The sequence below is a fragment of the Tachyglossus aculeatus genome, chromosome 21 (genome assembly GCF_015852505.1).
Source record: "Tachyglossus aculeatus isolate mTacAcu1 chromosome 21, mTacAcu1.pri, whole genome shotgun sequence".
Classification (NCBI taxonomy): domain Eukaryota; kingdom Metazoa; phylum Chordata; class Mammalia; order Monotremata; family Tachyglossidae; genus Tachyglossus; species Tachyglossus aculeatus.
The window spans coordinates 66,111,040-66,138,344 of NC_052086.1; the positions used below are offsets into that span (position 1 = coordinate 66,111,040).

The following is a 27,305-nucleotide window of genomic DNA, read 5'->3' on the forward strand; positions in this document are numbered from 1 at the left end:
CCCGTGTCCGTCCGTCCGTCCGTCCGTCCGGGGGATGGCGGGTCCGGCGGGCCCGGCGGGCCCCGGGGCGGAGAAGCAGCTGGCCCCGGCGCTGCTCGGCTTCTTCATTTACAACCCGCGCCTCGGCCCTCGGGAGGGACAGGTACCGGCCGGGCCGGGATGGCGGGGGGCGGGGAGAGGGGGCCGGGGAGAGGGGGACCGGGGGGACCGAGAGCCGGCCGGCCGGCCGGCGCGTTGGCTCAGCGCCCGCCGGGCGGGGGCTGAGCGGCCGGGCAGGGCACGTTGGCAGCAGGCGGGGACGGGGACGGTGGGGACCGGCTCGACGGGGTGCCAGCTTGGCCTTCCCAAGCGCTTAGTCCGCTGCTCCGCGCACGGTGAGCGCTCAGTCCATACGATGGAATGAAAGGAGGGTGGAGGAGAAGAGGGAAAGAGGAGGAGGTGGAGGAAAGAAGAAAGAGAGGAAGAGGAAAGGAGGAGAGGAGGAGGAGGAGGAGAACAGGGAAAACGGAGGAGAAAAGGAGGAGAGGGGAAAAAGGAGGAGGAGAAGGAAAGGAGGAGGTGGGGGAAAGAAGGAAGAGAGGAAGAGGAAAGGAGGAGAGGAGGAGGAGGAGGAGGAGAACGGGGAAAACGGAGGAGAAGAGGAGGAGGAGAGGGAAAAAGGAGGAGGAGAAGGAAAGGAGGAAGGGGAGAGGAGGAAGAGAACGGAAGACGGAGGAGAAGAGGAGGAGACGGAAAAGGAAGAGGAGAAGGAAAGGAGGAGGTGGAGGAAAGAAGGAAGGGGAGAGGACGAGGAGAACAGGGAAAACGGAGGAGAAGAGGAGGAGAGGGAAAAGGAAGAGAAGGAAAGGAGGAGGTGGAGGAAAGAAGGAAGAGGAGAGGACGAGGAGAACAGGGAAAACGGAGGAGAAAAGGAGGAGGAGAGGGAAAGGAGGAGGTGGAGGAAAGAAGGAAGAGGAGAGGACGAGGAGAACAGGGAAAACGGAGGAGAAAAGGAGGAGGAGAGGGAAAGGAGGAGGTCAAAGTCCCCAAAGCGCCCCGGAAACCTCCACCGTCCTTCCAGCCCCACAGGCCCAACGTAGCCCCCCCCCCCCCCCCGCCCCCCGACAATCACCCGCCACCTTAACCGATCAATCAGTCGTATTTATTGAGCGCTTACTGTGTGCAGAGCACTGGACTAAGCGCTTAGTAACCCCCCTAACCACCATACTCCTTAACCGCTTCCTAGGTGCCCAGCACTGTTCTAAGCACCGGGGGACATACGAGGTCGTAATAATAATAATGATGATGGCATTTATGAAGCGCTTACTATGTGCCCAGTACTGTTCTAAGCGCTGGGGAAGTTACAGGGGGATCAGGTTGGCCCAAAGGGGGCTCACAGTCTTCATCCCCATTTTCCAGAGGAGGGAACTGAGGCCTAGAGAAGTGAAGTGACTTTCCCAAAGTCACCCAGCTGACAGTTGGTAGAGTCGGGATTCGAACCCAGGACCTCTGACTCTAAAGCCCAGGCTCTTTCCACTGAGCCTCGCTACTTCTCTTAAGCGCTTACTCGTTAAGCACTTTCTATGTGCCCAGCACTGTTCTAAGCGCCAGGGGAGATACGAGGTGATAATAATAATAATGGTAATGGCATTTGTTAAGCGCTGACTATGTGCCAAGCACTCTTCTAAGCACTGAGCAAGTTACAAAGTGATCAAGTTGTCCCAAAGGGGGCTCACAGTCTTAATCCCCATTTACTGAAGCCCAGAGAAGTGAAGTGACTTGCCCAAAGTCATCCAGCTGACAATTAGCGGAGCCGGGATTTGAACCCATGACCTCGGACTCCAAAGTCCGGGCTCTTTCCACTGGGCCTCGCTGCTTCTCTTAAGCGCTTACTCGTTAAGCACTTCCTATTCATTCAGTCGTATTTATTGAGTGCTTACTGTATGCAGAGCACTGTACTAAGCGCTTATGTGCCTGCTACTGTTCTAAGCGCCGGGGGAGATGCGAGGTCATCAGGGTTGTCCCACGTGGGCCTCCCTGGCTTCATCCCCATTTGACAGAGGAGGGAATTGAGGCCCAGAGAAGTTAAGTACAGTGCTTGGCACATAGTAATCGCTTAACAAATACCATTATTATTATTATTATCGTCATTATTATTAAGTGGCTTGCCCGAGGTCCCACAGCAGACAAGCAGTGGAGCTGGGATTAATAATAATAATAATGGTATTTGTTAAGTGTTTACTCTGTGCCAGACGCCGTTCTCAGCGCTGGGGGAGATACAAGGTAATCAGTTTGTGCCCCGTGGGGCTCACAGTCTTCATCCCCATTTGACTGATGAGGTCACTGAGGCCCAGAGAACTTAAGTACAGTGCTTCGCACTTAGAAAGCGCTTAACAAATACCATTATTATTATTATTATTATTATTATTACTAAGTGGCTTGCCCGAGGTCACACAGCAGACGGGAGGCGGAGCCAGAATTAATAATAATAATGACAACGGTATTTGTTAAGCGCTTACTATGTGCCAAGCACTGTTCTAAGCACTGGGGTTGTTACAAGGTAATTGCGTTGTCCCACATGGGGCTCACAGTCTTAATCCCCATTTTACAGATGAGGGAACTGAGGCACCGAGAAGTGAAGTGACTTGCCCAAAGTCACCCGGCTGACAAGTGGCGGAGCAGGGATTAGAACCCACGACCTCTGGACTTCCAAGCCCGGGGGCTTTTCCCACTGAGCCACGCTGCTTCACTAAAACTTCCTGAAAGTTTTAGGATCGCAAGTTCTTTAAACTACTGACGGTGTCAGTGAGCTACTCTTATTAATTCCTTTCCCTTTGATGCGAAGATCCATACCTGTTTCTAGCGCTTAGTACAGTGCCTGGCACAAAGTAAGCTCACAACAAATGCCATCGTCGTTATGATGATGGTTTATGTCTTTATTGAGAGGACCCACGTGTTTGGTTAGGGACACGGGGTATAAGACTGTGAGCCCACTTTTTAGACTGTGAGCCCACTGTTGGGTAGGGACTGTCCCTATATGTTGCCAACTTGTACTTCCCAAGCGCTTATTACAGTGCTCTGCACACAGTAAGCGCTCAATAAATACGATTGATTGATTGATATAAGGAAATGACGGGAGAGACTCCGTTTCCTGAAATGGAAAATGCTCATAATTTCCAGGAGTTATTGATTAAGCTCCAGTTTGGGCAGCAAGTCACAATTCCTGTTAGGGCTGCCTGCCCAATTGCTGAGAAAGATAATGTTATTTTTGTTATTTTACGTGTTAATAATAATTATAGTATTTGTTAAGGACTTACTATATGCCAAGCACTATTCTAAGCATTGGGGTAGATACAAGCTAATCAGGTTGTCCCGCGCGTGGGGCTCACAGTCATAAACCTCATTTTACAGATGAGGTGACTGAGGCACAGAGAAGTTGTGACTTGCCCAAGGTCATACAGCAGACACGTGATGGAGTCAGGATTAGAACCCACAGCCTCTGACTCCCAAGCCCGTGCTCTTTGCAGTAACCTCTAGACTGTGAGTCCGGGAACACGTCTACCAACTCTGTTGTACTCAGTACAGTGTTCCTCACGCAGTAGACGCTCAATAAATTCGACTGGTTGAATCAGTGCTATTGATTGTGCAGTTGTCGTGTGCAGAGCATAGCGCTAAGCGCATGGGAGAGTCCAATAGGTAGGCACGATCCTGGCCCTCAAGGAGTTTACAGTCTAGAAGGGAGAACACTGATGTTAAAATAAATTACAGGTTAGGGAAGTAACCAGATAGAAGGCTAAGTGCATAAGTGATCAGGGGTGGGTTTGGGATGATCCATAATAATAAGAATAATAGTGGTTTTTGATGTGTGTCAAGCACTGTACAGAGCAATGAGGGCAGGGGGAAATGCAAGCAAATCGGGTTGGACAAAGTCCCTGTCCCACATCGGGCTCACAGTCTTAATCCCCGTTTTACAGATGAGGTAACTGTGGCAGAGAGAAGTGAAGTGACTAGTCTGAGGTCGCACAGCAGACGAGTGGCAGAGCCGGAATTAGAACCCATGATCTTCCGACGCCCAGCCCTGAGCTCTATCCATCTAGACCATGCTGCTTCTTGTTTAGGGGTGGGATTAAGTGCGTGGGGGAGGTATGAAGGGGACATACTGCAAGGAACGTTGAGAGCATAATCATCATCATCATCATCAATTGTATTTATTGAGCGCTTACTGTTTGCAGAGCACTGGACTAAGCGCTTGGGAAGTCCAAATTGGCAACATAGAGAGACAGTCCCTACCCAACAGTGGGCTCACAGTCTAAAAGGGGGAGACAGAGAACAAAACCAAACATACTAACAAAATAAAATAAATAGAATAGGTATGTACAAGTAAAATAAATAGAGTAATAAATATGTACAAACATGGAATCATGGAAGGCTTCCTGGAGGAGATATTTTAATAGGACTCTAACGATAGGTTAAAGTGGCCTGGATTTCTTATGTGAGTGGGTGTTGTCAAATATGACAGGAGAGAAAAACCAAACGGTTTTCTTTTCCAGAAAGAATTGTAAGTTGCCACTCCCAGGGAATATATTCTTGTTGCTCAGAAAAACACTCCTTCATGCTGGTCATAAGCTCCTGTGAGTATTGAGAAAAGCCCGTTATTGTACCCGAATTGGTTACAGGGCCAGCTTTTGAAAAGTTGAATGAAGTAGGTGGTTGAGCGCTAACCCTTCTTTTTTATTTTACCGTGAGATCGAGCTTTCATGAAAAATGATATCATTGTGTTTCTCATTTCAAACTTTAGGAAGAAAAAAAGATTCTTTTTTACCACCCAAATGAAATCGAAAAGAATGAAAAAATTAGAAATGTTGGCTTGTGTGAAGCTATAGTACAGTTTACAAGGTAATAGTAGACACATGTCCTCCCGCATCACTTATTGAATTTTTAAAACTGTCTTGAAGAATTATCCCAGATTTTTTTTTTTAACCTTTTTAGGACCTTTAGCCCATCAAAACCGGCGAAATCCTTACATACCCAGAAGAATAGGCAGTTCTTCAATGAACCAGAAGAGAATTTCTGGATGGTCATGGTATTTACATAAACAATGTATATCTTTTTACAACTATTTTTATGTGTTTATTAGTGAAAATGTGAAAATACTTAAAGAAAAATAATCTGTTCGAACACAATTGAATATCACTTTTACAACAAAAATTGATGGTCAAACACTATCAGTCTGCTCATCCAATGACAATGGATCCTTTTAGAGCCCTTGAAGGCTTTCCTTTGTTTTGTTTTTGTAATGTTTTAGAATTAACAAATCACATTATGCCTAAAAAATGACGGGAATATGTGGTGGGAATGGAGTGCAGAATCAGTGCATCACATAATTCCAGCTTTTAAAATATCTTAGGTTGTTCGGAATCCAATAATTGAAAAACACACTAAAGATGGAAAACCAGTGGTTGAATATCAAGAAGAGGAGTTGTTGGTAAAGTGTAACTTTTATTGCTTAATTCATTTTTTAGAAGCGAGATGAGACCTGAAAAACTTTGACCGAAAATTTTGTAATTTGCCATCGGTTTGGGATTTTTTTAAATCTTCAATGGAAAGTTTGGTGTGTTATCTCTGACGCAGCTTCCCAAAGATCTGTACATGTAAAGATTTGTGTTGCTGTGCTTTAGGGTCATGTAGAAAAACAACTTGTTCTCTTGTTATGTATTATTATCATCGATATTAAGCTATACTAAATGCTAGAGTAAATGAAAGAAAATGGCCCACAAGGGTCTCACTGACTGTAAGAAATAAGAAGACTCTATGAGCAGCGAAAAGTTCAAATATGCAATCTCAAAAATATCCCAACTAAAATATGCACATTAAACCGTATTTGAAAAGGGCAGTCACTGCTCCCCGCAAAACGTCTTTGGGTGCACAGTGCCACAACCTTCCCAGTGTTGTTAAAGTTGGGAAGACAGACTTGGTTCCCTTCCCGGGTTGCCTTTCATAGAGGCATCCTTGATTCATTTCCATTATGGACTAGAGTAATTTTAGGTGTATAAAAATATCCTCCATTCTTTTACTCTTGGCTGTTACTGGACTACTCTTTTAGAGAAAGAGGTGCTCAGCCAGGTAAAGAAAAGTACCCAGGGCAAATGTGAAATGTGTGTGCCACCAAATGCTGTGCATCATTTCTTCTTCCGTACTGAGTTGTGCTTCGCATAACTGTGCTTTTTATTGTAGGACAAGGTTTACAGTTCAGTTCTACAACAGTGCTATAATATGTACAAGGTAAACATAACTATTTTTACAACTTTGAGAGGGTGAGTATCCAGGTTCCCTCTTGATTCTAGTTTTATTGAATTACGTTTTGTCCACTCTGCAGCTTCAGAGGTAGTATTTTTCCTATATTCAGGAAAAGAAAGGGTCAGGTGGGCTGTTTTAATTTCTTTTTCTTAATGGTATTTGTTAAGCACTTAGTATGTGCCACTGAGCACTGGGATAGGTGCAGGATAATCAGGTTGGACCCAGTCCGTGCTCCACATGGGGCTCACAGTCTTCAACCCCATTTTACAGATGAGGTAACTGAGGCCCAGTGAAGTGATTTGCCCAAGGTCCCCCAGCAAGACAAATGGTGGAGTTGGGATTAGAACCCAGGTCTTCTGATTCTGAGGCCCACTGTCCTTCCACTAGATCACACTGAGCTTCCCAATAAGGTTTGCAGTAAGGTGGGTGTAATAAAATGATTAACTCAGGCAGACTTTCCTAGTGTGAACTCCAGCTTTATCTATATCTAGAGTCTTATGCTAGCATTATTTATCATTCAGATAACTAACAGAAAGTGATACTCCCAGATTCAGGCTTCACTAAACATTTTTTAGTGATGCAAAAGGTTTCCTTTATTCATAAGAACAGCAAGTCTTGATAGAAAAATTAGACTTTAAAGAATTAGAGTTTGCAATCTAGAGCAATTGGCTAAAAGGACTAGCAAATTGATAGTTTTTGTGTTTTTCAATTGCAAGCTCTTCAATGGTACATTTCTGAAGGCCATGGAAGATGGAGGTGTCAAAGTTTTAAAAGAAAGACTAGAGAAATTCTTTCATCGGGTAAGTTAAAAGAATTATTTCTAATTTTGGTATTTCTCAAAACCTTAAAAAGAATGAAGGTAATTAATCAAATAGAGAATCACTTGTGAAATGAAGGAAATACAGACCTTTAAATCCCCAAGTGATCAAAAGAACTTTCCAATTCAGAGTTTCCCAGTCGGCACTCTTCAGTTCCATAAAAAAAAAGGAATAGACTACATCATTTCGTATGGTATGCTATCAAGTGGTTTTAGGCATTCTTCAAATCCAGAATCATAGGGACGAATTTTAAAACACAGTAAATAGAATCACCTGATCAAATGGCAACGTAAATTTGTATCAGTAATTCAAAGTTTTGAATTAGATGTTTTCAAGTAACCGTGTAAATACTTAATGTGAGCTCATCACGGGCAGGGAACATGTCTATACTCTCCCAAGCGCTTAGTACAGTGCTCTGCCTAAACTAAGCACTCGATAAATTCCATCGGCTGATTACATCCTATTCAGCAAAGGGACATCTTGAGGTAACACATAAGTGATCTACCATTAAGGCTATGTCAACCAGAGGACAATGATTGAAATGAGATTTTAATTTCTACTGAAGTCAGTTACTTTACTTCAGGGAGATTGGGAGGCTGGCAGTTGGAACTGGAGGGAAGAAAGAGTCTGAGCCAAGGTCAACTTTGCAAGTGCTACAAAGCCCGAGCGTCACTGCAAAACAGGAAAGTGCCAGGGAAATACTGACGCTAAAATTCAGTAGATGCTATCATCAATCGTATTTATTGAGCGCTTACTGTGTGCAGAGCACTGTACTAAGCGCTTGGGAAGTACAGATTGGCAACATATACAGTCCCTACCCAACAGTGGGCTCACAGTCTAAAAGGGGGAGACAGAGAACAAAACCAAACATACTAACAAAATAAACAGAATAGACATGTACAAGTAAAAAAAATAAATAAATAGAGTAATAAATATGTACAAACATATATACATATATACAGGATCCTATCACAAAGGAACACCGAATAAAGAGCGTTATCGTCGGGGATCAACGAGGTCTCGGGGCCCTGTTGGATCAGTTTTGGGGGGAATTGTATGCATTTGTTCTGTGAACTAGCAGGCATTATTCTTTCTGAACAAATGGCAGGACTTTGGAGTTTGAAGTACAGGATGATTCAGTGTAATTACTGGAGTGAACTGAAATGGATAATTTTCCCTTCCCAGCAGTGGGAGGTAAGGTTCCTGAGTGTACTGCAGTTGGTAAAACCAAAGACTTTTTGGACGAAGGGGTGATAGGAAATGCGTGCCTTGTCCCACCAGGTGAAATTAAAGATTTATCACCCAAAACAAACATTCCAAGTCTGCTTTCCCCCACTACTTATCCACTCTCTTCTCCCACTATACCCCATATCACACTCTTCATTCTTCTCAGGCTGATTTGTTCCCTAAGCCTCACTTGTATCTCTTTCTTCCTCCTTCCTGGAACTCTTCCCCTCTTCATACCCTCCAGATCACAGCCTTTCTGAAATCACATCCCCTCTAGGATGCCTTCCCCAATTAACCCATTTCCCAGTTTTAGATCCCCACCCACCCCGTCCTTCCCAGCTACCACCCCAGCACTTGGCACCAACCAGTCACTTTTGTACTCACAATTACCTGCAGCACTTTTGAACATATCCTTTTACTTAACCGCTCACCCAGTTGTCCATTTTCCTCCTTGTTATTGTAAATCATTTTATTGTCAGTCTCCCCTGTGATAATGTAAATTATCAGATATCATGTCTGCCATCTCTGGTGAATGCTCCAAAGAGATTAGAACAGTTCTCCGTACACCGTAGGTGCTCAGTAAATACTATTGATTAATTATAATGCTGCTCAGATTACAAGGCAGTTAGTTACTTAACAGTGCTTTGTACCTCAGAGGGTCCATTAGCATTATGAACTAATTGCAGTAGTACCTTATTTTAACTTTAAATAGTTACAATTACGTTCCCTTGGTTAATGCATATGAACTATTGATTCAGTACAGGGAGAAGCACAATGTGATGGAAAGTGAAGGAGAGCATAGTCAACTTGAAATGACAGGTAGCTTTATGCACATCCATGGAAAACAGTGGTTCTTAAAATTGTATTCATCTGCAGCCAGATACGTTTATAGAATATTAAGAGTGGACTAAGTATTTCTCATATTTTTTTCTCATAGGCTACATCTACCTTCCCTTTATTTAAAAATAAATTGTATTTAGATCAGTGTTTCCTAGATTTTTTTTTTTTGGTGGGGGAACCCCTGGGATATCTAAATTTGTATCCTTTTTCTCGTAATGCTTTACTTTCAGACAACCTTAGGCCCCTGTGTTCCCGTTTCACTCCCCCTAACCTCCGCTAAATAACCACCAGCCCTCTTTTTACATCTAAAGATGACTGACATCATACTTTCCCCTCTTCAGCTCACCCTGTTGACTTACTGTTGTGCGATAGGTCCTCCTACCGTTTATATCATTTTCTGACTCCGTAGGCCCTAGCTTGCGTCAGGAATCATCAGACCCCACTTGGAGAACAATGGTTTAAGGAATAAGAATACGTAACAGGATATTTTTAATATAGACAGGTTAAAAATGAGCCATATTCGAATATGTAACAGTTGTTCAGATGAATGCGATAGGTACATTGTGACAGCCAACCTGATCGCCTTAAGTGGTTGCATAGATCAGTGACCTGTTGGCAGAGTGGCTGGAAGGCTCTTGGCTTCAAAATTAGCTTTGTGTCATTGTTCCTGGGCTAAATTATTTCTCTTTTTCGGACGTAGTGCTTGCTCTTGCCGTAGCGTATTTAAAACGTTTGAATTTCATTTTCGTACAAATCTAATTCAAATCCAGATGCTTTGCTAACTGTGTAAAATTTCATTATGCTCCTAATCAGTTTCTTTGTTTTTTCCTACAGTATTTGCAAACATTGCATTTGCAGTCATGTGACCTACTTGACATTTTTGGTGGAATCAGCTTCTTCCCTTTGGATAAAATGACATATTTGAAAATCCAGTCGTTTATTAATAAGGTGGAAGAAAGTTTGAATATAGTCAAATACACTGCCTTTCTCTATAACGATCAGCTCATCTGGTAGGTGCCCCAAAAGCTTTAAGGCCAATAAGGTGATGAGGTGGTTTTACACTGTTCTGGAAAGATGGAAGTTGATGGGCTACCACGTCATGCACTGATTGATTCTGAGGAGAGACTTTCTAGTATGTAAAATGGCGATGATACTTCCTTCCTACATTTTAAGAATGGGAAAGAAGGTAAATATATTTTTTTAAAAGGGTGGGAGCATAGCGGAAATAGAGAAGTTTATTGGTCACCAGTTAATTTATCGATCACTTACTGCGTGCAGAGCACTGTACTAAGCACTTGGTACAGAACAACCGAGTTGGTAGATACAGTCCCTGCCCACAAGGAACATAGAGTAATTAAACATGATGGTAATGAGTGGTAAACAAAATGAAGTTGATGCTTTGAGTCATAAAACAATATGCTATTTTCTGCCAAATACCATAAACAGTGCTGGGAAGACTGAGCATTTAAAAGTGCCACATACTATTTTTTTCTCACTGTCTTCATGTCTCATGAAGGTGATTTCTATTAACTTGAGTTCAGAGCTATTTTCTTCCTTAGGATAGAATCATAATCATATACCCGAGAAGTAAAAAGGGAAGGTGGTATTATCCCCATTTCATAGGTGGGGATAACAATGATTCTCAGGTGTAGCTTTCTTAAAATCACAGTTAGTCAAAGGCAAAGCTGGGGCTAGTGCCCCTCACTCCCTGGCTAGTACTCTTACTGTTAGACCCTGCTGCTTCATTCAGGAGCGATTATTGGAGGGAAGAGCACGACGTAAATGGCTTTTATGGAAACCATGGGATTTGGCTAAACATAGCATTTTTAAATGTAGCGATGCTGTTCCTGCAGATCTTTCCTGGGCTACAACTCACTGAGAGAGAGATATTACAATATGTAGAGATTGGAAACATTAGTAGCTTCTTTAGCACCATTCCCTTTGGTTAAAACTTCTAAAATTAATTCTAGTATTGAATGAACTATCTTTCTGTAAAATGATTTATGTTAGTAAAAAATTACCGTGGGTGGGGAACGTGTCTACCAACTCTTTAATTGTGCTCTCCCAAGCACGTAGTACAGTGCTCTGCACACAGTAAGTGCTCAGTAAATTTGATTGATTAATGCAAGTGATCTCTCTCCTGCACACTGAAATGGAGCAGTTTGTTACAATTAATGAAGTTCCTTATGTGGTCTTGGCATGTGCATATAGCTATAATTCTGTTCTGACGGTTTTGACACCTGTGTACATGTTTTGTTTTGCTGTCTCCCCCTTCTAGACTGTGAGCCCGTTGTTGGGTAGGGACCAACTTTATCTGTTGCTGACTTGTACTTCCCAAGCGCTTAGTGCAGTGCTCTACACACAGTAAGCGCTCAATAAATATGATTGAATGATTGAGTAAAGCACGACTGTGGGGTTAAACTCCTTGTGGGTACGTTTAGATGGAGCTTTTGAAAAAATAAGTATATTATGAGGTCCAGTGGTCTTCAACAATTCATTACAGAGTATCAGTTTCAGAGACCCCAAGATTTATTTAGTTTCTTTTCGTTCCTTGGTTTGCAGTGACACATCTGAAATCCAGAAGCATTTGTGATTGATTCCTAAGGAAAAACCTTATGCAGTATTCAGTGAGAAGGAAGGACATTATTGTAACCAGGATGGATAGGAGAAAAAGGAATGTGTTCAGAACTTTAACTTTTTTTTTCATTGTTACAGGAGTGGATTAGAACAAGATGACATGAGAATTTTATACAAATACCTCACAACATCACTATTTCCAAGGCATATAGAGCCTGAGGTAAGCGTTCTTAAAAGGTTGTACAATGTTGGGCGTACCATTATTGTCAGTTTCTGTCAGGGCTGTCTTAAGCCAAATCTACATTAAGAATGAGAGAAGTTTTGGGATACGAGCTATCAGGATAACTGAGGTCAAATTTCTATATTTTGGCCTCAGTTATCCAGGTAATCGATGTACACTTGGTCTTTGGCAGGTCTCCGATGGACTAAAAAACTCTGACACCCTCATGATGCAGAGAGTAGTCCTATTGTGAATAACAGTTGACCCATCGTAAACCCTTCTGTTAGTTGATGAGCTCTTGAGTGAAGAGTGGATTTTCTAGTACACACTCAACTGCAGCAACCCTAAAAGATGAACTTTGAAGAATATGAAATATTAAAAGCCTTCACTCTATTTTTTATTACATTGCACAATATTCTGTGGTAGTTTTTTAATCATGTCCACTTGCCGCACTACACTATACTAGGCACGTTGGCAGTACAAAATAATGAAGTGAAATGTTCCCTTCTCATGAGGAGCTTAGACTCTAATGTAGTAGTGGCAGTAATTTAGTGCTAAATAGTAGTTCTAATAATTATTAAGCGGAGCTCTGTTACTAAGTGCTGCGAAAGAACACATAGTGCGGGATTAGACCTGGTCCCTTTCCCTCAGGGGACTCAGAAACATTAAAGTATTTACTACTAGGGTAGTCAGGAGTGTTAAGGAGTGTGTAAGTAAATTCGTAAGCGCTGAGGAGATGATATGGCTCACCTGGAAAATCAAAGGGGAAAATTTGCTGGAGGAGGTGGGATTTGGAGGAGGGCTTTAAGTGTGTGAGTATGTGTGTTTATATTACAGTGCTTGGCTTTTTTTTGTATGTTTGGGTTTTGTTTTTGGGGGGGGGGTTTTCCCCCTTGAAAGCACATCTTTGAGATTTAGTTCAAGACTTCAGAAAATGAGCACAAATTTAAGAACCCTGACTGCATACTCTATAATATCACTCCACTTAGGTATACTTTCAAGAACATCTTTAGAAAGATCAGGTTAGGGGAATTGTGAGGGAGAATGATCACTCCTCGTTCATAAATCCCTGGACCATTTCTCTTTCTAATGCCCCAAAACACAAAAGAGAAACAGATGATTCCTTTTGACTTCTAATGCCATAATTACCTCTTCCATATAATGTGTTTTGGGATTTTTCAGCGCAAAGCAGCAGTTTACAATATATTTCATTTTTAACAGTGGAGTTACTACATGCTTGCATTTTTTGAAATATAAATTCATTTGACACTTTGTGCTGTGCTTTAAAGCTGTATCACAAAGGACACTGATAAAACGCATCAACATAGTTTCTGGGGCTTTCAAAGAAAATACTTAGAGCAAACCTAATTTGACTTAGATAATACTAGTAATAATTGTACTATTAAACACCCTCTCTGTGTCAAATGCCGAGGTAGGTATAAGATAATCAGGTCAGGCACCGTCCCTGTTCCACATGGAGCTCCCAGTCTAAGAGAGAGGATGACTATTTAATCCCCAATTTACAGATGATAACTGAGGCCCAGAGAAGTAAAATGATTTGCCCAATGCCACACAGCAGACAAGTGTCAGAGCCAGGATTAGAACCCAGATCCTCTGACTCCCAGACTTTAGGTCTTTAAACTAAGCTTACTTATCCTTTCATGTCACACTAAACTGCATAATTACATTTCTTTAGTAACAGTCGGTACAAACATGAAATAAAATTGAATTAAGGGACTTGTTCATTATTTACATTTATATAAGGGTGACCATCATGAGAACTCTGGGGTCTGTGGAAGATGAAGTTACCGAGCTTTAATAAGGGTCAAAGACAGCAAGTCTTCAAAAATCGAAAGAAAAAGCATTGAAAGGAAGACTGACTGAGGCCTACATACCTTAACGTAAAAGGATATAAACTGAAATCTGCTTGTAACTTCTTTGCATATGCAATTTAGTCCAGGCTTTGGAAAGAGAAAGAAAGCTCCTTAATAATAATTTTTGAACTTTTGAATTGTTTGCAGTTGGCAGGAAGGGATTCTCCAATACGTGCAGAAATGCCAGGAAATCTTCAGCACTATGGAAGGTAACGATTGTGTCCTGATGTACAGTGTGGAGTTTCCTAGTCTCCTTACAAGCGCATCAAAAATAATAATTGATGAGAAAAAATTTGAATAGTACTGCTTTATGAAACATTTATAACTAATTTTTGTTAGTGTGAAAAGACAAATGTTGTGCTATACTCTCCCAAGTGCTCTGCACACAGTAAGTGCTCAATAAATACAATTGATTGATTATAGAGGAACAGCATATTCTGCTTTGAGGGTGAAAATAATTGTGAGAAGTGAGGTTGTACACCAAGATACTGAATTAGATCTTACTAAACTTGGCTTTTGCACTATAAAATCTGGGTAAGTAGTACCTACCCCAAAAATATACTTGTGGCTTAAAATTGGAACCAGCCACAATAGTAAATCATATCTCATCACCAGGGTCCCTCCCATCCAGTGTTTAAGACATAAATCTGGTGTCTTGTTTTTCCCTTTCTTAAATCTGGAAGGATTCTATTTTACTCAAGCTAAGGAAATGCTGGCCTCTTTTTTGCACAATTGGCGTGTGTGCCCTAGTCATCGATGAATAGAGCTGAATGAGAATTTCCTTGCTGAATTTAGCCCATGTATGTGTTTACTTTTAAGATTTCTTACTGGGCCTTTGAACATTAATGAACCAGAAGCAAAATGCAGATTCCCCAAAATATTTGTAAAAACAGACGACACCTATGAAGAACTCCATTTAATTGTTTACAAGGTAAAACAACCATTTTTTTTCCCCCTATTATCAGTTTCCGTAGAAAAGATACGATTGCTTTTGTGACTGGTTTGTCTCTGTGTCAAGTTCATGGGGAAGTTTCTGTTATTTGTTGCTGAATTGTATTTTCCCGACGCTTAGTTCAGTGCTCTGCACACAGTAAGCGCTGAATAAATACGGCTGAATGAATTACTTTATAATCCAAAACTTGGGCTTCTCTTCCAGTGGTATGTTACTTTTAGATCTATTCATCTACAGATTGGGTTTCAGTTCCCTTTTGTACTACTCTGCCTAGCTTCGAGGTGCCAAAATCATTCTGTTTTATAATGCATATAATTCCATTTTATAATGACATTAGTATGTTAGTGATATTTACCACGTAGTTAGTGGAGCATAAATCTCCTTGAAACTGTAGGTTTAGAGTGAAAAATGGTCTCCATAGACATGCTGTGCTTGATTCCTGTTGACTTCTTCAGCATTGCGTCTGTGTGTTATAGTCAAAGCCAGACTGGCTCCCTGAGATATAGGGAAAATCCTAGTGCCCGAATGGGCTGAACCTGCCGCTGAGTGACTTCTAACTTGCCTCAACCACAGAGCCGGCAAGGAGCCACTTGGAAGCAGTGGCTTTCTGCTCCTTAAATTTCCCCTTTTCCACTCTGCTCTCTTGTTCATGCGAAGGTTTCAAGGTAATGGTTTCTGAACCTGTCTCCAATCCTAATCTCAGCAAATGGTTTTATCATTTGACATGCTAACACTTAGCATGACGTAAAGACACCCTTTCTAAAACAGGTGTCCTTTCAGGGTGTCCTGAAAATGTAACTAAGCTTTATTCAATTAAACTTTCAGGCACAGCTTCTAATAAAATGACAAACTTAGCAGCAGGAGAATGTGAAGGAAGTACAGGACGGAGATTAATTATCTGCAGTGTAGATGGTCTACACTCTTGCAGGGTGGCACAGTTTATAATAAAATGACAGCAGCAGGAGAATGTGAAGGAAGTACAGGACGGCAGTTAATTATCTGCATTGTAGATGGTCTACACTCTTGCAGGGTGGCACAGTTTATAATAAAATGACAAAGTTAGCAGCAGGAGAATGTGAAGGAAGTACAGGACGGAGGTTAATTATCTGCATTGTAGATGGTCTACACTCTTTGCAGGGTATTTTACTGTTCCGTCCCCAGGATCCTGGACCACTTCTCCACCTTCCCGCCTCCCTTCCCGCTTCCCTGTTGCTGCTCATTGGATCCTTTCCCTCCTCAGTCACAGTGACCCAGGGCGGATTCAGCCATTCCTAGGACACCTGGTCTCTCACCCCATCCATCTTTTCTTCCCCTTTGCCCAACCGCTCATGGAGGCGTTTCTCTCCCCTCCGAGTCCCGGGCCTGGCTTTCCTGCTCCAGCTCAGCTCCTCCTAAATGCCGTTTTTTTTTTTGTCTCCTGCCCCTGTGCTAACACAGTCCCGGTGACTTTTGTTACAGCCCAGCTGGGTCCATTTTCCCTCTTCAGTTTTCCACCCTTTTGGACACCCAAAAGTGTGATGTGGGGAGTGATGAGAAGCCACCAGCTCCAGGAATGACCGAGAAGCTGCCCTGAACCACAATGGCAGAGGAATCCCTGGGTTGCCGTAAGGAAGTGGCAGGGGTTGGCCTTAGAGGAGCTGTTCAATGGAGAAACTCCTGGGACCGGATGGTTGTGGGGAGGGAAACGGTCTCCTTCGTCTCCAGCCCTTTAGTGCCCTAGAAGCGTAGTACGGCCACTGCCGCGCCCAAGCCATTTTCTACCCCATCCCTGCTGCCAGAAATTGATCCCAGGATAATGAAGAGGTGTGGAGGGCGAGGGAAGGAGGAGGAAGAAAGTATAAGCAGCAGCATAAGCGTGCAGGGGTGGTGACGAGAGAGTTGGCAGAAATGAGTGAGTAGACTGTGTGCTGAATCCACGGTTTATGGTCATAATGTCCTCTGTTGGCCTGTGTAATTGGGAGTGTTCTGTATCTGTGAGGTAAGCATGTGAAAGAAAAAAATTATCAATGGGCTTGACTGAAAAATGTCACCAATAGCATTTACTGAGTACCTTTATGTAGCGGGCTGTAATCGGAAGGATTGCAGACTTTAAATAGAGCAAGTCATTTAATTTGCAATTGGTCTTTGAGAAGGATTTAGCAATGTCCCTCCAAGTCCTAAAAGTACCAAATGACTCATCTTAATTATTAAAATCTTCCTAAACTGATTTAGAGTGGAACAGTTAAAGAGTAAATACTAAAGTGGTGTTCAGCAAACCCCCTAACACCAGAACAAAAAAGCCCTTGTTGAAGGGTGAAGCTGTGTTTAAAACAAATAAATGGAAACTCTTTTTCTCACCACAGAGGGTAAACACATGGGCTTTGTTACCCCCAGGAAGTTTCGCAGGCTGAAAAATAATCAACTGGATAAATCTGTGGACAAAAGGTCATTCATGGGCTGCTGGAGGGAAAGTTAGGGATTTGGAGGGAAACTTCAGGAATATTAGATGCTACATTCCTTCATTCATTCATGACCATAGAGATAGATGACAAGGAGGCCCACCATCATATTATTCTGTTGCCCTGAATGGGCTCATGGTGATCTATTCTAGTAATGGTATTATGGTCTAGGATGTTCCCTTGCTTCGCTCATCAGCAAGACCCCAGTTAGTACTCTTAACTGGTTCCATGACAATAAAATTGTAAGCGTCTTAAGACCAGGGATCAGGTTTTCCAATTTTGATACCCTTCCAAGTGCTTAGTACAGAGCTCTGCATAGACTAAGTACTCAGTAAGTACTACTGATCGATTAAGGAAATAAGTGCTAAATTAAGTAGAGTTTCCCTTAGGAAGTCATTTAAGATGCATTAGTGCATTCTCAGGATAAAAAAACTAACCAAAACAATAAAAATATATTAAAACAGTGATAGAAAACACAATGTAATTGATAGCAATGTAAATATGGTTCAGTAATAGACTTTGACTTAGATCTTTTTTTTTTTAACTTTGCATCCTGTTAAAATGAACAGGGACTCTATTCTGAGTGTTAAGCACACAGTAGATTTAATAAATGCCTGGTTAGTGTTGTTATACTTGGAAACAACAGCATTAAAATTCACTAGTGCTATTCCCGATAGTTCTTACCATGGAAGAACCCTGTATAGATGCCTGAAATCAAGGGAGTCGGAATTTCGGCTCATTCTACCAAAGTGTGTAATAATAATAATAATGATGGCATTTGTTAAGCGCTTATTATGTGCAAAGCACTGTTCTAAGCACTGGAAAGCGTAGCCTAGTAGATAGAGCATGAACCTGGGAGTCAGAAGGACCTGGGTTCCAATCCCAGCTCTGCCACATGTCTGCTGTGTGACCTTGGACAAGTCACTTCACTTCTCTGTGCCTCCGTTCCCTCATCTGTAAAATGCAGATTAAGACCGTGAACCCATGTGGGGCCTGATTCGCTTGTACAGTGCTTGGCACATAGTAAGCATTTAACAAATGCCACCATTATCATTATTATCATTTTATTATTTCAAAGTATATATTGAGGTTTTATTTGTTTTGAGGACTGATATTTGTGTTTCAGTGAAATTGCAGAGACACCAGCTAGGATTGTTTTACTCTAGAAAAAAAAATTGGGATTGTTCCTACCCAATATATATACAACGGGCCATCAAGGGCTATTTTGACATTTTGCTGCTGCAGATTATCTGAATATTTCTGAAATAAATGGCCTAAAGGAATTGCTATGTGGCATTATTGGTGTAACTTTTAAGGGTTTTGTTGTTGTTGTTTTTTCCCAGGCCATGAGTGCAGTGGTGTGTTTCATGATTGACGGTAAGTATGCCACTTGAAGAATCAGTCCAGTCAAAACTAGCACAAGCTTTCTGTACAGTATCATTTTCTCTGCTGCTCTGTCATAAAAATACAAGTAGTAAATATAGTTCTGGGAAATCTGTAATGGAATAATTCTACAGTCTCTCAGAACGGATCTTTGTTATCCTGAATAACAGTAGCAGGTTTTCCAAGTGGATTTGTTTGACTTTCAAAGACCATGCTAGGCAGTCCATTTAATAGCATAAATGATGATGAAGGGTTTTATTAAGCACTTCTTTGCCAAGTGCTGGGATAGATATAAAATAATCTGATAGGACACATAGTCTTTCCCGCATGGAGCTGAGAGTCTTAGAGGAAGGAGAACAGGTATTTTATCCCCATTTCACAGATGTGGAAACTGGGTCACAGAGAAGTTAAGTGACCTGCCCAAGGACACACAGCGGGCAAGTGGTGGAGCTGGGACTAAAACCCAGGCCTCCTGCCAGCCCAGTGCTCATTCCACTAGGCCAAGCTGCCTCCAAGTTTCAATGTGTATTTGAATGTTTAATCATGAGTCTGAGTGCTTTTTTTGTCTTTCGTATTCTTGTTGGAGGGGGGGAGAAGCCACTCAATCTTAATTGAATATTTCAATTGCTTCTTTTCCCTAATCGTAAAGACTTTCTCCTGAACATTGGAAAGTCTTGGGAAGAAAATAAATTGTTGCCCTCTGGCACAATAATATAGTGGATATGCCAGTGAGGGGGGAAGAGAAAAAATCACTCCTAATATTTTACAAACTACTTACTAGCCACCATGCAGCCTACTCTGGACTTTTGCCGAAGACTGGACAGCATCGTTGGGCCTCAGCTGACTGTGTTAGCATCCGACATTTGTGAACAGTACAACATCAACAAGAGGATAGCAGGGTTTGTACAAGTCTCTTACGTTGCTATTGCCATATAGCGGTTGAAAAGAATAGCCATGCAGCCTCCTGCTGTCGTATTAAAGTCACATGGCATGAGAACTTTTTCGTTGGCCCGGGGGACCCCTGGCAGTACAGATGCCCGGCTTGGCGGGACCACCTCAATGCTGATGCTGCTTGCACAGGCCTCGGTGGGATGCGCTTAGTACGGTGCTCTGCACGCTGTAAGCGCTCAATAAATACGATTGAATGAATGAAATGATGAGGACAGTGGGAACCCATGGATCCCCGGGTTGGATGGGGCCGCGTCTCATCACCCGAGGACGAGGAGTAGAGCTGCCCTCTTGATCCCGGCTGGCCCCTTTATGGCTCAAATGAGAGCGGTGGGACCAGCTGCTTCCTGCCCCGAAGGTGAAGCTACTGGCATTGCCCTCATGGGACCAAGTCCATCAGGGTAATCAATCAGTCGTATTTATTGAGCGCTTACTGTGTGCAGAGCACTGTACTAAGCGCTTGGGAGTCCAAGTTGGCACCATATAGAGACGGTCCCTACCCAACGTTGGGCTCACAGTCTAGAAGAAATAAGTAATGGTCCCCAAGGGGTAAGCACCTAAACTCGAGAGCCACGTCTGACTTCGAGATGGGCCGTATGGCTCGAGAGCCAGGGGTTGCTAACACTGGGTTGGGTGTGGTAGAGTGATATTGTGAGAAGCAAGTAACTATAAACTTTTTTCTGGTGTTTTTAATTGCTTACTGTGTGTGTTTGAGCACTGTTCTAAGCACTGGGGTAGGTACCGTCTAATCAGGTCAGGCACAGTCCCTGTCTTACATGGTGTTCTAAGACCCGTGAAGTCATTTCTGTGGGACGATGGCAATCAGCTGACCAACTGATGAAAAAATAACTTCACTTAAATATCAGCTAATTATCGACAGTTTCCAGTGACCTACTAAAAGACATCACCTCTTCCCCTCAAGTTGTTTTTTTTTAAATTCTATATTATTTTAAACAATTTGGTCTAAATCCTCCGGAGAGTAATTCATATGCACTTTCTCTTGGTTATTAAGCATTACTACTTGTAGCTAGCTGAACTAAATTTTAAGAAAGAGTTAAAAAGGACCCCTCACACCTGGCGGTTAAAAATCCATACTGTTAATGCTTAGAAAGTCCCAAGTATGTGAAAGGTAGATATCAAGTATTGTGAACTGTCCAGCCATAATTTTTTAGAAAAATAGAAATGTAAATGTCAATCTGTTAAAGCTTCTCAGAATATATTTGTTGGACTAATCTGGATAATGCAGTTTCATTTCAAAATGTATTATTACTCCTTTCAACCTTCCACAGGTCTGAGAAGGAACCTCAGTTTAAGTTTATCTACTTCAACCATATGAACTTAGCCGAGAAAAGTACAATTCACATGAGGAAAACACCCAGCGTATCACTTACGTCCGTCCATCCTGATCTAATGAAAATTCTAGGTGATATCAACAGCGACTTTACGAGGTGATCTTGATTTTTGTGAATTTTCTGCTCCGTGTGCTTGAGATTAGTTTGAAGTTTATTTTCAGATTTTTTTTTTTTCAAAATCCGAATTGGACTGGCTTACAGAGTTGAAGGCTAGTACTCTCCCCATTTTTCAGCCCAGCATGGGGTGGGGAGGGAGCCCCCAAATCAACCCTGATGAATTTTTAGAATCTGATTGTCAGAACGAATCTGAAAAGATTGTAAAATTATGATAAATGGTTAAAATCCTTAGGCTGGTGGTTTATCAAAAGAAATTTCTGAGCAGTTTTTTCCCCTCTCATTTTTCTTCAGCGGCAGATCCAAAGGGTAAGAGATTGCCTGACCACCCCCACCACCTCCTTGCAAACATTTACATGTACACACACCCCTCCTACACCTGTGGGGAGCAGCGACAGACTTTGCCATAGTGGAATTAAGATTGCCGTACCCCCCACCACTCTTCCCTCTCTGGGGATGTCCCCTGGAGTTGACGTCCCCCCATCTCTGTCATAAGCAGGAAAGGCAGCAAGAGAGGGAAGAAGAAGGCAAGGGACCATTCATGCTTGTGGTGGTCAACTGTTCCAGCCCCAAAGCGGTGGGCTTGGACACCACAGAACTGAGAGTCAGAATACCCAGTTTCCCCGGGCGCGGAAGCCTAGATCTGCCTCTGATTAGTCGATAGTCGTAGACAGATAGAGGGAAGGTTCAGTTATTCCTTGGGAATTCTGGACTAGATGGAGTTTTTCCCCCAAGTGCTGAAGTCTGGCTCCTTGAGAACTTAAGCTCCCTACGCTAGAGAGTCCCAAATCCTTCTGTACAGTGTTGTGTGTACCAATTTGTGGTGCACAATCATACTAGGAACTGTGCTGGATGTTTAATTTCACATGTAATAATAATACTAATGGCATTTATTAAGCGCTTACTATGTGCAAAGCACTGTTCTAAGCACTGGGGAGGTTACAAGGTGATGAGGTTGTCCCACGGGGGCTCACAGTCTTAATCCCCGCTTTACAGATGAGGGAACTGAGGCACAGAGAAGTGAAGTAACTTGCCCAAAGTCACACAGCTGACAATTGGCAGAGCCGGGATTTGAACCCCTGACCTCTGACTCCAAAGCCCGGGCTCTTTCCACTGAGCTACGCGGCTTCCCCTGTAGCTTCACCTGTAGCTCTCAGGGCCAGAGTAACGGTCGTATTTGTTAAGCGCTTACTATATGCCAAGCCTTGCTCAGGTTGGACACAGTCCCTGTCCCACGTGGGCTCACCCATTTTGCAGATGAGGTAACTGATGCCCAGAGGAGTTAAATGACCTACCCGAGGTCACACAGCAGACAAGTGGCAGAACTGGGATTAGAACTCAGGTCCCTCCTGAGTCCCAGGCCCACGCTTCTTCCATTAGGCCACACTGAGGATGAAGCTATTTTCAGATTTCTGTAAATAATAACCTTGTTCAAAGTGTACCCTTGCAGTGCAGTCTCCCCCTGTCAGTCAGTAGATTTATCCATTAAATTAGGCTTGGGATTTTGTTTTACAGAGTGGATGAGGATGAGGAAATCATTGTGAAGGCAATGAGTGACTACTGGGTTGTTGGAAAAAAATCGGATCAACGGGAACTGTATGTTATTTTGAATCAAAAAAACGCAAACCTGATTGAGGTCAATGGTAAGTTTTTGATTCAGTGCTTGAAAAATAGCTTTATTTAGTCTGAAATGGTACCACTACACTCCTCTCTGTTACTAAATAGGAATTTTAAAAAATCTTAATATTTAAATCCAGGCTAGGTTGCATAATGGTTAGTGTTTGTGCCCTACAAAACAGCAACTGGAACAAAATAACTATGATTACTGAAGTAAGTTTATCAGGCATTTTTAATAAGAGAAACCATTATCTTATCTTGTCATATCAGTAAGAGTTCTCTCTAAAATCAACATTAGTGTGTTCAGTGAATAAGGTGTTACTTTATTACTTGGAGAAGCAGTGTAATAATAATTGTGGCATTAGTTAAATGCTTACTTTATGCCAAGCACTGTACTAAGCACTAGGGTAGATACAAAATAAACAGGTCAGACACAGTTGTTGTTTCACTTGGGGCCCAGAGTGTAAGAAGAACAGGTACTGAATCCCCATTTTACTGATGAGGAAACCAGGGCACTGGGAAATGAAGTGACAAGCCCACGGTCACACAGCAGGGAACTGACAGAGCCAGGATTAGAACCCACATCCCCCTGACTTACAAGCCTGGGATCTTTCCACTAGGGCCTGCTGCTTCCCAATTAAATTATTCAAATCTAACAACTGAATTTGTAAATATCTACTCCTAAAGGTTGAAAAACACTTCATACTGGATAAACAGAAAATAACCCCTTTTTCCCCAATCTGAGTGCTACTTTGGGGATGGGGAAAGTGTTAAAATAAATTTTGCGAGCAGGTGAATCTTTATGCTTTTTCACAAGATTACTATTAAGGTTTAGTATTGAAAATACACTAGCCAGACAAGGGCCTTGAGCATTCTTTTGAAACTGCTTCATCTTTAAGTGCCAAATACCCATAATTTTCCCATCCATTTCCTTGCTGAAAAACGGAACAATTTTTGGGGAAGTGATCTCTTAAACTGTTATAAAATATAATAAAACAATACCAAATACTTGCTAAAGAAGAACTGTTTTTCTTACAACTGTTTTCAAATCCTGTTTTTTATGTACTACTTTTATATAAAAATGTAGTCTAGCTTATTTGCTTCTGTGAGGTGGGACAATATAAAATGTAGAACCAGTAGTCTAATGAGGAATAATACTCTGAGATTTGAATTTATAAGTGCTACTTGTATACCTGTGTCTCTTTAGGCTGTTAAATTCCATGTATAGCAAAAATGTATGTGCTTGCATTAGGTTAGTTTCTTATCAGCTAAATAACGAGAAGCAGTGTGGCTTAGTGGAAAGAGCCTGGCCTTGGGAGTCAGAGGTCGTGGGTTTTAATCTTGCCTCCACCACTTGTCAACCGTGTGACTTCAGGGAAGTCACTTATCTGTGCCTCAATTCCCTCATCTGTAAAATGGGGATTAAGACTGGGAGCCTCACTTGGTATAACCTGCTAACTTTGTATCTACCCCAGCACTTAGAACAGTGCTTGGCCCATAGTAAGCGCTCAACAAATACCATTATTATTATTATTATTAAAACTGTTGTTCTCGCCCAAGTGCTTAGTACAATGCCCTGCATATGGTAAGCACTCCAACTGACGATGATGGTGATCAAAAATACATTAGAATAACCATCAAGGATTTAATCTGATGAAATCAAAGTGTATGTGGAGGGAGGCAGAAAATGAGACAGTAATATTTCATAAGCGTAATAAAAATGAAGTTCTTTAAAACCCCGTTTGTACTATTAGAAGCACTTTGGGAGTTGGATTAGCTTTTTCAAGGCTCCATTTATGGTACTCTAAGAATCAATACTCAGTTTATATTTTAAGCATCAAAACGTGCCCAGCAGCATTAGATCATCAACTATATGTCCAGCAGTCACTGAAACTAACCCTAATGCAGTTTGTGGGAGAGTGATTGTGATGACAAGCCTTACATTTTTGATGCTTGACGTTTAATTTAGAACGTCTGTCATCAAGCATTGAGATTAGGGGAGGAAAGAGGTGCCTGCGGTAGCCTTTTTCTAAAACGAAAGCAGTCCTTTTAACTACTCTTTCCTGTTGTCTTTTCAGAAGAAGTAAAGAAACTTTGTGCAACACAGTTCAATAACATCTTCTTCTTGGATTGACCATCATGCACCTTACCGAAAGTGTCAGAATACAGTATTGAAGGTTATTAGTCATATTATTGACTGGAATAACGACTATAGTAAAGCAATACTTGCTTTGTAAGAATCAAATTTCTACTACACCTGTAAACTCTGATCATGAGATTTTTAGATTTTAAATATTTGTGGCACTAATTAAAGCCAGTCTGCTACATCTTATGCCAACCATTCCATTCCTCTGACATTATGTGAATATTTTACTGGAAAATAAAACTAGTACCTTGTTCAATTTTAAGGACTCTCAATTCCGCTTCTTTCTGTTGCTTATTGTCCTTTGTCTTGTATAACTGGCAACTATTGGCAAACGTCCTCATGAATGGCCCTAGCTTTTGGGAAGGAACATTGTAATTCCTAGCTTTCGAGTCTTACAGGGTTCCGGTGCCTTCTGTCCACCACCTCCTATGCTGAGAATTGGCTCTTCCCTGATATGATGTAGTAATAAATATTCAGAACACTGCATAAGTCAGCTTCACTAAACTGTTGATCTTCCCTACAGATTGAGGCCAATTTGAATGGTGAACAAAGATGCACAGGCAAATTTACTTTGTGTGGTTAAAAGTAGGGATTCTCTTTCCTTAAACCCAAGTTAATAAAATGTGGCCACTCTGGTCATAAAAGTCATTGCCAATTGAGCTATTAGTTATATTTCAAAAATTGGATTGAAAAAAATATTTAATTCAGTAATGTCCCATCTTTGCATTACTAGAAGTTAGATGTAATTCCACATTACTTTCCCAGACTCCTATAACTCTGGTATAACCATATCACCAATTGATTTTACTTTTTCTTTTTCTTCCCACCTGCAGGAAGCTTGCTGCTAATATTACTGTGGGGTTGAATCAGTACATCTTCTCTCTCTGATGTCTGGATATTCATGTTTTCTATAAACACTGAAATGATTGGCTCCATTTCTTCTTCTTTCTTCATCTCCTCCACTCTTAGCGTTATGAGCCTGAAACCAAGTACAAGAAAACATTTGATTTTTAAGTTTCAAATTCCTTCGAAAGATAACCTTTATATCAATACAGTTAACAATAATGAGTACATGAAATAGAATTAATCATACCTAACGCTTCAATGCCCTGTAGTCAGTTTCCAATCCCAAACATTTCTCTGTGATGTAAACATTGCTACCCCTTGCTAAAATGAATTTGAAGCTGTTTTCTTCAGCTAGTGTAAAACACCTTTAACAGCTAAGGGTATACACTAGCAATATAGTTTCCCCCTAATACTGCCCAAGGTCAAACAGCAAGTGGTAGCAGAGCCGGAATTGGAACTCCAGTCCTCTGATATCTACGCTCTTTCAACTGGGCCGCCCTGCTTTTCAATGGCTGGCAACAAGCTTTCAAAGCCGAGCCTAACCCAGAAGGAAAAAGAAGGTGGGGAGAGGGGTGATATATGAGGAACATTTTATATTTTAGATATATATAAAGTATATAAAATATAAAAAATGTATTACATTTTAGACTGTGAGCCCACTGTTGGGTAGGGACTGTCTCTATATGTTGCCAATTTGTACTTCCCAAGCGCTTAGTACAGTGCTCTGCACATAGTAAGTGCTCAATAAATACGATTGATGATGATGATGATATGTTACCTTGCTTCGAGCTCATCATCTTCTAACTTCTTTTGCTTTGCTATTTCTGCATCCTGGAAACCGATTTCCTTTATTTTTTCCTTTAAGATTTCTTCATGCTTATATGCTTGAAATAACTTATTTACAAAAAAGACATGGAGCTGACTGATCCACATATTGAGTGTTTCTTTCTGTTCGTCTTTGGAGTTCTCGTATTTATCTGGAACAAATTCTTAATTAGGATTAATATTAAATCAGGCTACTCCATCTAAACGCTTATCTGTGTAGGCAGACCCCAGGTTACAGCCTGGTTATATATTACGTGAGGAGCAGCGTGGCCTTGTGGAAAGAGCACAAGCCTGGAAGTCAGAGGATGTGGGTTCTAACCCCACCTCTGCCGCGTGTCTGCTGTGTGACCTTGGACAAGTCACTTCACTTCTCTATGCCTCAGTTACCACATCTGTAAAATGGGGATTAAGACTGTGAGCCCATGTGGGACAGGGACGGCGTCCAACCTGATTATCTGTATCTACCCCAGTGTTCAGAACAGTACTTGGCACACACCAAGCACTTATATACCACAGTTATTATGTCTGATATTAATTGCTGATGTACTCACCTTGGCACTTGAATCTGTACCCATTATTCACTCTCATCATCAATCGTATTTATTGAGCACTTACTATGTGCAGAGCACTGTACTAAGCGCTTGGGAAGTACAAATTGGCAACATACAGAGACAGTCCCTACCCAACAGTGGGCTCACAGTCTAAAAGGGGGAGACAGAGAACAAAACCAAATATACTAACAAAATAAATAGAATAGATATGTACAAATAAAATAGAGTAATAAATATGTACAAACATATATACATATATCCAGGTGCTGTGGGGAAGGGAAGGAGGTAAGATGGGGGGGAT

The 27,305-nt window shown here is 41.7% G+C and overlaps 2 protein-coding genes across 2 annotated transcripts in view; one reads left to right on the forward strand and one right to left on the reverse strand.

Annotated features, from left to right (window-relative positions):
• On the forward strand, positions 1-25,044 carry CCZ1 (CCZ1 homolog, vacuolar protein trafficking and biogenesis associated). The gene is made up of 15 exons (XM_038763944.1): positions 1-142; positions 4,778-4,875; positions 4,969-5,062; positions 5,387-5,464; positions 6,214-6,261; positions 6,993-7,076; positions 9,996-10,171; positions 11,877-11,958; positions 13,980-14,041; positions 14,652-14,763; positions 18,566-18,599; positions 19,387-19,504; positions 20,843-21,001; positions 22,535-22,662; positions 24,715-25,044. The coding sequence occupies exons 1-15, from the start codon at positions 35-37 to the stop codon at positions 24,768-24,770; spliced, it is 1,437 nt and encodes a 478-aa protein (XP_038619872.1). The 5' UTR covers positions 1-34; the 3' UTR covers positions 24,771-25,044.
• A 419-nt stretch (positions 25,045-25,463) lies between these two features.
• Positions 25,464-27,305, reverse strand: part of LOC119942146 (radial spoke head 10 homolog B2-like) — a 44,852-nt gene continuing 43,010 nt past the window's right edge. The window contains exons 21-22 of the mRNA XM_038762801.1: positions 26,407-26,605; positions 25,464-25,761 (exon numbers count right to left, since the gene is read on the reverse strand). Of these exons, the coding sequence (XP_038618729.1) occupies positions 25,587-25,761; positions 26,407-26,605 (374 nt within the window). The 3' untranslated portion in view covers positions 25,464-25,586. The remainder of the gene's footprint in view (positions 25,762-26,406; positions 26,606-27,305) is intronic.